The 13,698-nt window shown below is 36.1% G+C and overlaps 1 protein-coding gene and 1 pseudogene across 3 annotated transcripts in view; one reads left to right on the top strand and one right to left on the bottom strand.

The window, feature by feature from the left end:
- Window positions 1-6,208, bottom strand: part of LOC306992599 (NACHT, LRR and PYD domains-containing protein 3-like) — a 44,012-nt gene extending 37,804 nt beyond the window's left edge. Inside the window, exons 1-5 of one of the 2 annotated variants that reach the window (XM_079601704.1) lie at window positions 5,929-6,208; window positions 5,699-5,789; window positions 5,356-5,463; window positions 4,280-4,372; window positions 2,298-4,082 (exon numbers count right to left, since the gene is read on the bottom strand). In XM_079601704.1, the coding sequence (XP_079457830.1) occupies window positions 2,298-4,082; window positions 4,280-4,372; window positions 5,356-5,463; window positions 5,699-5,748 (2,036 nt within the window). In that variant the 5' untranslated portion in view covers window positions 5,749-5,789; window positions 5,929-6,208. Of the gene's footprint in view, window positions 1-2,297; window positions 4,083-4,264; window positions 4,373-5,355; window positions 5,464-5,698; window positions 5,790-5,928 lie in introns of both variants that reach the window. The other variant, XM_079601703.1, reaches the window with a different exon arrangement.
- Window positions 6,209-7,989: 1,781 nt separating this feature from the next.
- On the top strand, window positions 7,990-13,665 carry LOC306992614 (protein adenylyltransferase SelO-like; annotated as a pseudogene). The gene is made up of 17 exons (XR_013800731.1): window positions 7,990-8,245; window positions 8,322-8,440; window positions 8,873-9,001; window positions 9,088-9,149; window positions 9,452-9,508; window positions 9,668-9,968; window positions 10,052-10,121; window positions 10,228-10,300; window positions 10,406-10,489; window positions 11,087-11,216; window positions 11,291-11,335; window positions 11,412-11,493; window positions 11,858-11,950; window positions 12,042-12,121; window positions 12,201-12,244; window positions 12,887-12,966; window positions 13,154-13,665. The product of XR_013800731.1 is annotated as a protein adenylyltransferase SelO-like (transcript).
- The last annotated feature ends 33 nt before the right edge of the window (window positions 13,666-13,698 follow it).

Below are 13,698 nucleotides of genomic sequence, written 5' to 3'. Positions count from 1 at the left end.
CTTTGTCACCAATGGATGGGATTGTCTCAAAATTACTCAGGAACCTTGAGGTCATGGTGTCACAGATTACAATAGGAGAGAGAGTGTGAATAAAAGACAAATGGGACATGGTATGGACTCAGGATAACAAACTACTTTACTGTACTAGATCAGTGATAAATCACTCTCTTTGTCTAGCGTATAATTAAGAAAGTTTAAGACAAATGATTCCCATGACATGAATTTTACAACCATCAACTGATATCTCAACCATGATAGCCTTATTTATATATATATATATATCAGTGGTGGGCCGTCAGGGCCAGCAAGGCCTTCTCTGCTGGCCTAAACACTGAATCAGAATCACTGACTTGCACTTTAATATTATTTTTTTATGAATGAGTATTCAATTATTCCCAATAGTCCGTTATCTTAATTTCATAGCTTTTCTCTTGGTTGCGCTGCTTCCAGTAGTGTATATTTATTTTAGCGCTTTTATCCAATCATATTTCAGTCATCATGTGTTGCCAGGGTCATATATATCTGCCTCAAGGCCTTCAGAATCGATAGTGCGGGCGCCTGTAGCTTAAAATGAATGGCAATGAAACTGTTGCTTTAACCAATCAGATAATCAGTCAGATTTAATCAGCCAATCAGATTTCGAGTTGACTGCACCGGGGCCATCTAGCAGGCATACAATAACGTAAGCATTTTCACGCCCTTTGATTGGATGGTCAGAGCGCGTATTATTACTGGTATAGTCAGAGCTAGCTGACCCTATCTAGTAGTGAACTGTGTAAACTAAAATATATAAAGTTACCTGTAGATTTAATAGTTTTTCAACACACAAATTAATGTTTCTTTCCTTCCTCGACCACCAGCAGGTTCAAACCTACCGGAAAAAATCCCTTATTCAGCTTACGCAGAGTCACGGATCTCTATCGATCTGTCCCGGGTAACGTTACGTTAAAAACAGAACTGACTGCAATGTAGCAGGGCGGCTTTTGAAGGCAAAAGTCGCGCTGATCTCATTGATATCGTTCAAAAATCTGTGTGAGAGCTTGTGTCAGCTGTACATATCGTCATGTTTAGCGGTGACTGTCCCTGTGTGCTGTGTGTCCACTGCTTCTGTCGAGCAGACACTCTCAGCGCTAAAGCGAATTAAAACTTATGCCAGAAATACGACGGGACAGACTGGACTTTCAGCACATTAGCCTCGATGGCGATAGAAAAGGTTGTTGGGACTGAAAAGCACAGACAACCAAGTAATTTACGTATTTTTGAGGAAAGAAATTAGGATGGATTTTGTCATGGTCAAGGTCATGGTGTCACAGATTACAATAGGAGAGAGAGTTAAGTGTGAATAAAAGACAAATGGGACATGGTAGGACTCAGGATAACAAACCCTCAGTGTGCAAAATAATAAGATTCTGATCAGACACGACATATACAACATAAAATTAAACCAACTAACTCCCACGCTTTTCTCTAAATGTAAGACATTCTTGGGCTCGAATTCTTGGCCTCCCTTGCAGGAGAATAACCAATAAACATGCTTTACGAATATTTTATTTTATGTCCGTTGTTGCCAGGAAAACTACTTTATAACTGGATCAGTGATAAATCACTCTTTGTCTAGCGTATACTTAAGAAAGTTTATTCCCATGACATGAATTTTACAACCATCAACTGATATCTCAACCATGATTGTCGTTTTTTCTTTAAATAATATTTTGTGCTTTATTATGTCATATTATACATGTTTTATTATATATATTATGATGTCACATTTATAGGTTTTGACATTTGCCTTTTTAGTCCAGTCTTTGGCTCTATCCGTTGATGTTGTTTACCTCTATAATAAGAGTTTGGATTTGTTTGTCTGTTTAAAATGTAATACTTAAAATGTTAATGAAAACCTTATCTAAGTAGTCAAGTTTCATTGTCAAATTTGCAACAATAAAGAATTAACTTTTAACGTGGATCAAATTCATATCAATGGTTTAAGTACTAATTAATTTGTAACATTAAACTTGTTTGTTTTAAATGAATCCTCATGTTGAAGACATTGGCTGTCAGGTGCTTTGACACAAGTTTGAGTCAGCTTGTATTGTTTCCCAATCACATCTCCCCGTCATTATTCCCATCAATAAAATAGCTACATTCAAGTAAAAACAAACAAACAAACAGAAAAACAATAAAAACAATTATGCTCCCATTTTGCACCTATTACTCAAACAATGTATGTTTTTTAGATTCATGAGCTTTTGATTTTCTTTTGTTTTTACAGTAAAGTGATTGTTTTCACTGATACTTACTGAACTTTAATCACAGGCAGCAGCTTCTGGAGAACCTTCAGTTTTTCAGCTTTACTGTTTTCTCCAACAAATGTATTAATATCAAACGTATCCAGTTTCTTCTCTGATGTCAACAACACAAAAACTACAGCTGACCACTGAGATGAAGAGAGTCTGGCTTCACTTATTGTTCCAGATTTCAGATACTGTTGAATTTCCTCCACTAGTGACTGGTCACCCAGTTCATTCAGACAGTGGAACAGATTGATGGATTTCTCTGGAGAGTCAATGGTCCTAATCTTCTTCTTGATGTACTCAACTGTTTTCTCATTGCTGTCAGACCTTCTTCTTCTCAGTGTCATTAGTCCCTGAAGGAGAATCTGGTGAGACTCCACTGACAAACCCAGAAGGAAGCGCAGGAAAAGATCCAGATGCCCATTTTTACTCTGTAAAGCTTCATTCACGGCTCTCTCATGGAGCTCAGAAAATGAAACATATTCTGATAAATTGGGTTTAAACCAGTCCTTAAATATAGACAACAAATCTGTGTCAAATACATTCCTGTTTTTATTTATGAGGCAGAGGTGCACATATAAAGCTGCTAGATGTTCCTGAACACTCAGATGAACAAAGCAGAAGACTTTCGCCTGATACAAGCCTGACTCCTCTCTGAAGATCTGAGTGCACAATCCTGAGTACACTAATGCTTCTGTCACATCAATGCCACACTCTCTCAGGTCTTCCTCATAGAAGATCACATTGCCTTTCACAAGCTGCTGAAAAGCCACTTTCCCCAGTTTGAGGATTATGTCTTCATCTGTCAGGTTCTTCTCATAGTCCTTCTCATGTTTGATGTTGGACTGAAGGATCAGGAAGTGTGTGTACATTTGAGTGAGAGTCTTGGGAATCTCTCCACTCTCTGCTTCACTCAACATCTTCTCCAGAACAGTGGCTGAGATCCAGCAGAAGACTGGGATGTGGCACATGATGTAGAGGCTCCTTGATGACTTCAGGTGTGAGATGATCCTGTTGGCCAGACTCTGATCACTGATTCTCTTCCTGAAGTATTCCTCCTTCTGTGGCTCATTGAAGCCTCGTACCTCTGTCACTCGATGGACACACTCAGAGGGGACGAGATCGGCTGCTGCTGGTCTAGAGGTGATCCAGATGAGAGCAGAGGGAAGCAGATTCCCCGCAATGAGGTTCGTCAGCAGTACGTCCACTGATTTCTTTTTGTTTACATCTCGTAGAGTCTCATTCTTTTGAAAATGTAAGGGAAGACGACACTCATCCAGACCATCAAAGATGAACAACATTTTATATTTGTCACTACATATTTCCATTTCTTTTATTTCAGGGAAAAAGACGTGAAGAAGTTCTGAAAGACTGAACGTTTTGCCCTTCATCAAATTGATCTCTCTGAAAGGAAGTGGAAATATGAGCTGGACGTCCTGATTCACTTTGCGTTCAGCCCAGTCTAGGATGAACTTCTGCACAGAGACTGTTTTTCCAATCCCAGCGACTCCCTTTGTCAGCACAGTTGTGATGGGTTTGTTTTGTCCAGGTAAATGTTTAAAGATGTCATTGCATTTGATGGGTGTGTCCTCTGTTGCTGATCTCCTGGATTGTGTCTCAATCTGTCTCACCTCATGCTCATTACTGATCTCTCCACTGTCACCCTCTGTGATGTAGAGCTCTGTGTAGATCTCATTCAGGAGTGTTGGGTTTCCCTGCTTTGCTGTTCCCTCATTCAGACACTTAAACTTCTTCATCAGCTTTGATCTAAATGTGTTGAGGACTTCATGGCTGCAAAATTAAAATTACATGGTACATGTATTACATAAGTTAATATAGAGATACATATATAGAGTAAAATGTCTTATTTGTTCTCTGTATCGTGACCAAGAACATATCATAATATTTATGAAATGTGTTAATTATTAATGTGTTTTAATTTTGATCTCAATCAAAAAGATTCCACACTTTACCTGACACCAGCATACCTGCTTTCATTAAAGTCCTGTAGTTGCTTCATAGATTGGTCACTCTTCTTACAGACGGGGTTTGTAACTGCTGATCTTTGTGGTGGGATTGAACTTAAACATCATGAAGAGAATCAAGAATGAGACACTCTGATATTGCTGATATTTTTTTATATCACCTGAATAATTCTGTCAACAGTTAATAAGTAAATGTACTTATTAATAAATAAACTGCTCAAGGGCACAACTGTAATAATACTAAAAACAAAAACTATAAAAAAAAGTTTGTCAAGACAAACTTTGTGTTAGCTTGAGAAAGTTTGTTATATATTGTACATGAAAATAATACATTGTTGATTGATTGATTGCTTATAATTTAACATCATGTCAGTTATCAGAGCTATTTTTATGGTGAGAATAAAAGTAGCAAAATATAAAAAGAGAAATAAACAAAAACGTTTTTTAACTAAATCGGCCTCACTATTCTTTTCATAAAAATCAACAGAATAGAGTCCTAGAGGAGTTAAAACCATCGTATTTCCTTAAAATATGCTTTAAAGATTATGGACTCTGTCATAAGAGGCATAAAGGAGGATTTTCAACTGATAACAAAACCTTGTGCCTATTTGGCAATATGTGCAGATGATATGGTCCCAGTGATTATCTGAGTACCAACAACCTGATTCATTTCATAAAGTTTGATTGTATTACATTGATATAATTTGTTGGTAATTTTCGGAGGAGTCATTTTGGAGGAGGTTATGATGGGTTTGAGGTTATAATATATAGGAAATTATTTGAGCTCTGAATATAAGCACCTGCTGCACATTACCTGGAATTTATTGCACAAAGCCCAGGTACCAACAAAAAGGACTACAGTCCATTTAAAATGCCCACAAAAGCTGGGTGTTTAAAATAATATAAGAATCTCATTCAATAAAATGCTATATCTGAGTCCAAGCCAAAAAATTGGAACACTTTGTAGATATGTCTCTCTTGCATCAAGTGAAGACAACAGTGTCGTATGAATATCATAAATGCAAAAACACCATAATATTAAAATGCCAATCACATGATTTTTTTTTTTTTTTTTTTACCTGAGATCAGTCAGTGTATTGTCAATCTTAAAATTTATTGGAGGATCCATAGACCAGTCACTCCTCAAAGACACACAGCTGGGCTCTGATCTCTCCTGCTGAACTGAACTATAAAAGAACAACGAAACATAAAAACAAAACGTTTTAATGAAAAGCACTTGAGGACGGTTTAGACATTGTTTTCAAGAAATTTCCTTTAAAACACACACACACACACACACACACACACACACACACACACACACACATATAAATAGAATGTCACAGTTTTTTTCTAAAGGAGACACTGTTTTTATTAGCCTATATAAAAGGTTATTTAATGTGTTTATTTATAGTAGGCTACCTGCATCCTTTAGAACAATCTTCTTCTCTGGGTGTTTGTCTGTCATCCATGATAAAGCTGAACAGTTGAAACAGTCTGATCTCCACTGACTCTGGATAGAAAGGACAAACAAACACAAAACTAATGTTATTAAACATTGTTAAACATCTTTATAATTGATCTGACCAGATCGTGAGTTGGAAATAGATAGAGATCTTTTAAAAAATCATCATATAGCCAACACGACTCACAAAAGAAACCTCGTTAGTTTCCTTTCAGAGAAAATATTAATATTATGGAAGTCTGTAACGTTAAAGGTCTCGAGTACGCGAACAGTAACTTTGTCAAAATGTATCTACAGCCAACCGATTCACAAACTCCTCCATCTGTTCCATAAAATAGGCTACACATAAATGACTGTCTACCGTTTGATAAAAGTTTCTATTTAACATCTAATAATATTTTGTATCGGAAGGAATCGTCTGTCTGACTAAAATGGCGAATCATCAGCTATTTTTACTTTCGCTATTTTCTGTGACGAAATGGGCACGTGATTAAACTGCTGAAGTCGCTATAATGTTGGCAGTGTTTAATGGTTGTTGCCCTTATTGGCAGATGACGTGAGTTTAATCACCAGTCAGGTAAAGGTTTAAAGTTAATAACTCCAGTCAGTTTTGTGTGCTGAAAAACTCAAAACAAACATATTTATTGCATTTGTAGGAGCCACCGCAGATTATTCATACCTGGTCCCGCCAGTAGAGGGCGGTGTGCGCTGTGTAGTGAAAGCGGTGTTCGAGACAGGCGTGCAGATCAGGTCACCTGTCTATCAGTCAGTAAAATATGTAAGCGTTCATCAGCCTATTCTTCCACATCTCACTTGAATATAATATATCTAGCACTGCTTTCTTATTATTTAATAGGCTACTCTAAACCACCTCTACATCCTCCTCCTCTTCACATCCACTAAATAAACTTAACTAGGCTACTCACAAGATTGACCATGAGGTTCCTTGCTGGGTTAGCTCCAGTCTTCTATACACAACATTTTTTGTGTATAGTTTCAAATAGGACCTACATGTTCCCCAAACTCTGTTAGCAACACATTTAAAGACCTTTTTATATTTCTTTAACAAATAAAATACTGGCACTGGTGTTTGTTCCTTTACTAAAAGCAAATTGTTTTCCCACCACATCCCAGTCATTATAATCTTTTCTATATAGGTTTCTTGAAGGAAAACATAATTCATTATCTCAAAGTATTCTTAACCTATCGTCTGTCCATGTATTTAACAAACCTATTCTCAAACACTCCATATAGTAGCCTAACTCCATGAACTCAGAGGATAGAGACAGAAAAGAGCCAATAGTGTAAAATTAAGTGTATTTTAATCATTATATGTTTTATGTACAACTGATGCTTTATTCGTAGTATTTTCTTTTGAAATTGTCATTAGCCAAAACCATTTTTTTGTTTTTGTTTAAAAAAGCATTGTGTGCCTGTTTCTTCCTATTTCTGATTACTACAATGGACAGCATGCATCTGTATCCCACTCTTAACCCGAATTAGTTGACTTTACAAGAAATTTGCAAAGAAACCTGTTGCCTTAAACCATTTAAGTTTCTACACAAGGTGAAACTAAAGAGATCAAGCATAACACATTAAGTGGACGCAGTATCAAGTTTACATTTAGTCTTTACTTAAAATCATTAGTTTGCTTTCTTTCTTTTTTGGGAGTGTACGTTGTATAAATTAGGCTAACTATTTTATGCTACACAAATGTTATATTTAAGTAATTTCTTATATTATATATATATTGAGATTTATTGTAATAAATGCATTCTGTCACATAAATTGGAAGGGAAGAAAATTAAACCATGTTAAAACCAGTTTATATTTAAAAAAATTACATTTTCATTACATTCATTTCAATCTTCTCCAGTAGTCTTTATAATTTTCTAAGTATTCAGTATTTTTTTAAGTATAAATCGGCTGGTCACATGGTACCTGATTCTTTTTACAGCACAGATTGGGGGTTGCCCAATCACAGTCGTCTCTGATCATTGGCTAGACTAGAGACGCTTATTTAATCATTATAGTGAGAAAGTTCCGAGAGTTTCCATTTTTACGACAGCGTCTAACCCATACAATTATTGGTTTTAATCGGTTATGATTTATAACGCGCATGCATTTCCAAAAAGACAAAACGGTCCCGAATATGGCGTGGAGCATTCGGGGTTTGAGCCGATGAGCGCCCTCTGGTTGAATTTAGAAGGATTGTTTGTGTGACAGTTCCCATGTTTTCCTCATAGACAGTATGGTTTTCCTCTAGTGATGTAAGGAAGTACAGGACGAATAGTAAAAAAAATAATATGCCTGTGGCTGTGAGTCTGATGTAATGACAAAAAATGGTTTCACATTATTTTTATTTCTATCGGCCGTCGCCATCGCTACATTTAGGGACGAACAAGAATTCTGTGAGATTGAAAGTGAGTTCGATAAGAGTCACTTTTATAGCCATGTGAAACACTGTGGAGAAATACCACTGGCATTATCACATAAACTACTAGGTAAGATATGATACGAGTGCCAACATGCTATTTTACACGTTGACTATGTTTTAATCACTTCCTGTGTGTTTTACAGATGCTCTTCCTCTTGATGAGGTTGATGGTAATTGTATTCGTACTGTGAAGAGATGTGTGTTTTCTGAGTCTCAGCCCTCTCCTCTGAAAGAGCCCCTGACACTGGCTGCTGTGTCACAGGTCAATAAACCCATCCACTCATCAAAACTTGTGCTTCTCTGCAGTAAAAACCGGGATATTGTTGCAGTAACTGTGTATTTATGTAATTTAAGAAATACAAGTGGACCAAACACTTACAATAGAAACACTTTATCATAAATTAATTATGTCTCAAACAGTTCATTTATTGTATTGAGTTAATTACAGTAATTCAGTTCGTTCAGTTTTTTTTCTGTCTTGTCTTGTCAGTTATACTTTTATTAATTTATTCAGTCATAAAGCATTTAATCAGCTAATGAACTTGTGGGCCACTTGGACTCCTTTACAGAACCGCCAGTGGTCTGAGGATCACAGTCTGAGAAAACTGCTTTAAAACAAAACTGCACCATGGTACCACCACAGTACTTTAAAATGTTGTTTCTGCATATATTCAGGCTCTTTTGTGTATTTCAGGATGTGTTGAGGAATATTTTGGATCTGAATGAGTCTGTGATTCAGAATGAAGAGTTTGTCCGTTGTGTCAGTGGTGGGAAACTGTTTCCTGGCTCTGTTCCACTGGCACACAGATACGGCGGCCATCAGGTAAAACTGACCGTCATTTCAAACCCGACAGCGATGGCATAAGACAACAGAGCAAACATGTCAAACATATGTTATTATTATTATAGTTTTATTGGGCCGGACAGCTGGGGGATGGAAGAGCACATTTTCTGGGTGAATACACAAACAGGTGAAAAAATCATCCCGTTCCATCAGCGTTCAACAGAAATCATCAGTTGTTATTGTCATATGTGACTTTTCTGTTGTAATGCATGTCAACTTTCCCATAATGTTGTTTAAGATTAAAGAATGGAAAGTGTGATCTATACTTCTTGGTTTTTCAGCAAATAGACGATTCTGTATTTTTTTAAATCTAATTTTCACTTAATGCTTAAACGTGTCTGAACAATGACATCTCTCAGTTTAGAACTGTGACAAGTGTTAACCGTTAGATAGTGTATTAGAGCGTTACACAATCTCTTTTTTATCCAGAAAAGGTGAAAGATGGGAACTCCAGTTGAAAGGCTCAGGAAAGACACCATACTCAAGGTGAATATCAGTTCCTGCTGCTCAATATTTCTTACATGCTTTTTAAGTAATTCTGAGATATATTTAGCTGTAAATGATCTTACATTATGACTCGTAGTGTGTGTGTCTCCGTCTGGCAGTAGTGTAATCGTTCTGCTGTACATGATGTTTTGTGTGCAGGTCTGGTGATGGACGGGCTGTGATTCGCTCCTCTGTGAGGGAGTTCCTGTGCAGTGAAGCCATGCACTTTCTGGGAGTTCCTACCAGCAGAGCCCTCAGGTACATATGGACATGCACAAGAAGAGTAATATATGTATTTATCACATTCAAATGTTTGGTGTTGAATATTATTTTTATTTCTATCTTTATGTGATTGTTCTCTGTATCCATCAGGAGCGGTTGTTCTGCGTCTGGCCAAGTCCTGGTTTCGTATCGGCTCACTGGAGATATTAACCAGAACTGGAGAGTTAGATGTCCTACGGTATATTTACTTTAACTTGGGAGGGTAATATTTTTTTCTCACTCTTATTTGCTTTTTAATTTCATTTTAATTTTAATTTTCAGGACATTGTTGGACTTTGTAATTAAAGAGCATTTTAAATCTATAGCAACAAATGACCCTGACAAGTATGTGGTGAGTATCTGTCTCTCTGCTGTTTATAGTTATACAGTAATACAAGATTATTTTATATTGTCTGACCAGTCTCACTATATTTGAATGGTTGTCATGTTGTGTGAAGGTGTTTTTCTCTAGAGTGGTGAATGAAACGGCACATTTAATCGCCCACTGGATGTCGGTTGGTTTTGCTCATGGTTAGTTCACTCTGCTTTACTTTAGTTATTATCACATATATTTATCATTATAGATTGAGCTTCATATGCAAAATGCACAAAAACATGATCTGCATCTTCACACAGGAGTCTGCAACACGGATAACTTCAGTCTGCTTTCTATCACTTTTGATTATGGCCCATTTGGATTTATGGAATCATATGACCCAAGTATGTTTCTTTGTCTAACTTAAATTTTCATTATATTAGCAATCATCTTCCTATATGTTTAGTTTTTAAGCTTTTTGTCATATAACACACACACACACACACACACACACACACACACACACACACACACACACACACACACACACACACACACACACACACACACACACACACACACACACACTGTACCCTACCCCTAAACCTATCCATCTTTATAAGCCATTTGGTTTATGAGGATACAGGAAGTTGTGTAAGTTGTAATGCCATTATACACATTTGTGTCCTCATAAACAATATACGAGAACACATACACACGCCTACATATACATACATATACAATACTGCAAAGGTGCAAAGGTGAAGGGAAATTATATGAATAGTAGCTACTTTAGATCTACTATAAATTTTGTAAATACTTACAGTTTATATACATTGGTTGAGGGGCATGATTAATTGCATAATATTTTAATCCATTACTTGTTTTATTTTACTTTATTATATTCTAAGTTAAAGTGAAACAGACAGCCATAATAATAACATATAATAATTGTATTGTTAAATGGGTGTTATTGCTACTGCATTGTTTCCTCTGTATAGATTTAGTCCCCAACACGTCTGATGACGAGGGCCGGTACAGTATAGGAGCGCAGGCTAATGTCGGCCTGTTCAATCTACAGAAACTTCTAGAAGCTCTGAAACCACTGCTGACCTCAGATCAGCTTTCACAGTAAGAGATCGTTTTATATTTCTTGTTGTTAATGGGAATAAAACAGGTGATTCGTGTCAATTCATTTACTTCAGATCTCAGCAAATATTGAGAGAGTATCCACAAATCTACCATCAAAGGTGAGCAAGACATTAGACAATATACACTGTGTTCATCTGAGGCGTTCCTGATCTCATTTTACTGTTTCTGTTATAGATTTCATGAGCTGTTCAAAGCAAAGTTGGGCTTTCTGGGAAATGAAGAAAAGGATTCATATGTGATTGCATTTCTTCTAAAGGTAAATATTAGCTGGATTGTTTTTTCTCTCTAATTGTACTTTAATTAATTCATGTAATAAAGTTCTTTGGCCATTCTCAAGAAATTTTGTCATTTGTGACAAAACATGTTATTTATTTTATTATTTAAAAAAAGTAAGGAGTCAGTAATCTGTTATAGAAAGACACACACACACACACACACACACACACACACACATATACACACTTTAATTATAAAATTATTTAATTATATTTTTTTATTATATATTTAATGGCCAAACTGTCAAAACTAGTTGAGTTCAGAATGGAGTTAAATCAGTAGTAGATCACACAAATGGCAGCATTTCTGAGAATGACCCATATAATGTTGTGTGATGTGTTGAGCTAATGGAGGACACTGGAGCAGACTTCACTATGACTTTCAGACAGCTGAGTGAAGTGACCCTGTCCCAGCTTCAGAAGGGATCCTTTGCTCCGGTACGTTTCCTCTCCATTCACTCCCACAGCGGCTGCAATTTCCATAATCATGATTTGAGTCCATTAACTGTGTCTGTGTCTCTCTTGACAGTCATTGTGGGCTCTTTCAGACCTCTCATCACACAAGCATTTCAGAGACTGGGTTCAGCTGTATTTACAGCGTCTGTCAAGGTAATGTTGCTGTAATGTAAACTCGAACTCTTTAGAGGATTAAAAATGAACATCACTGTGTTTTAATCGTCTTCTACAGGCTAATAAGTGACTCAGATGCAGCACGGCAGCACAGAATGAAAGGTATGTTTTTGTATATGTTATATGATGCAATGTTATATATTATGTGTGTATATATTGTAACAGACTACCGTTGAAATGTTCAGGATTGGTGAGATTTGTTTTTGAAAGAAGTTTCTTATGCTCACCAAGGCTGCATTTATTTAATAAAAAATACCATAAAAACAGTAATTTTGCATTACTACAAGATATTCTTATACTATGAGATATTATTACAATATAAAATAAATTATTCTATTTGAATATACAGTATTTGTGTAATTAATATATTTGTTCAGTTGAATGTAATTTATTCCTGTGGTCATTTCTCCAGTCTTCAGTGTCACATGATCCTTCAGAAATCTTTCTAATATGCTGATTTGCTGCTCAAGAAACATTTGAAAACAGTTGAGCTGCTTAATATTTTTGTGGAAACCCTGATACATGTTTTGATTAATATAAAGTTCACAAGAACAGCGTTTATTTGAAATATAAATCTCTTGTAATATTTTAAATGTCTGTATTGTCCCTTATAATGCATCCTTGCTGAATAATATTAATTTCTTTTTAAAGCCTTACTGACTACATTTTTAAACGGTAGTGTATGTTTTTTTAACGATGTGTTATGTTGTATTTAATGTTATGTGTAATTTTTCTATTGTTCAGGAGTAAACCCACGGTATGTGTTGAGGAACTGGATGGCTGAATCTGCAATCAGAAAAGCAGAGAAAAATGACTTTTCAGAGGTATTATTACATGTGATGTCAAACTAATATGCTGTCATGATCATGCTTATCATATCTTAAGAGTATTTGCTTTAATATATTACTGTGGAATGAAGACTTGACAATTATACATACAATGTAACATCTTCAGACAGACCATTATGTATTGTCTTTTTCTTAGGTGACAGTATTTTTTATGTATTTCTAGGTGGCACTGTTGCAGAAGACTTTAATGGAGCCGTTTATGGAGCAGGAAGAGGCCGAGAGAGCCGGATATGCCAGTAAACCTCCATCCTGGGCTCAGCAGCTGAGGGTCAGCTGTTCTTCCTAACTCGGGGTCGAATGAAAATCACAAATTTCAGCATCATTTGAACCAAAAATATAGTTTATGACATTGTAATCACACTTCCTAATGGATGATCTGATTGGAGGATGTATAGTTCAACGCTATATGTACATATATGCACGTTATATATGAACAATGGACATGGATGTCTTTTGTAAAATTGTTGTTTCTGCATTTGAAACCTGTTTAACAGTTAACTTTGCAAAACCTTATTTATTCTGACATTCCATTAGCAATGATGATATAGCATATTTGTAATACATATAATCTGATTATGTGCGTAAGTACAAAGTATTTACATATTTTAGTCTGGTGGTGTAATACAAGCATATTGAACATCAAAAGAATTAAAGATGTGTGTCAATGTCACGCCAAGAACTTGTTTGGCGGTCAGTTCCTCAGTCCAA

This window comes from Phoxinus phoxinus, assembly GCF_949152265.1.
Source record: "Phoxinus phoxinus genome assembly, chromosome: 24".
Classification (NCBI taxonomy): Eukaryota; Metazoa; Chordata; class Actinopteri; order Cypriniformes; family Leuciscidae; genus Phoxinus; species Phoxinus phoxinus.
Note: the sequence above shows the minus strand (reverse complement) of the source record. Positions and strands in the feature narration are given on the sequence as shown.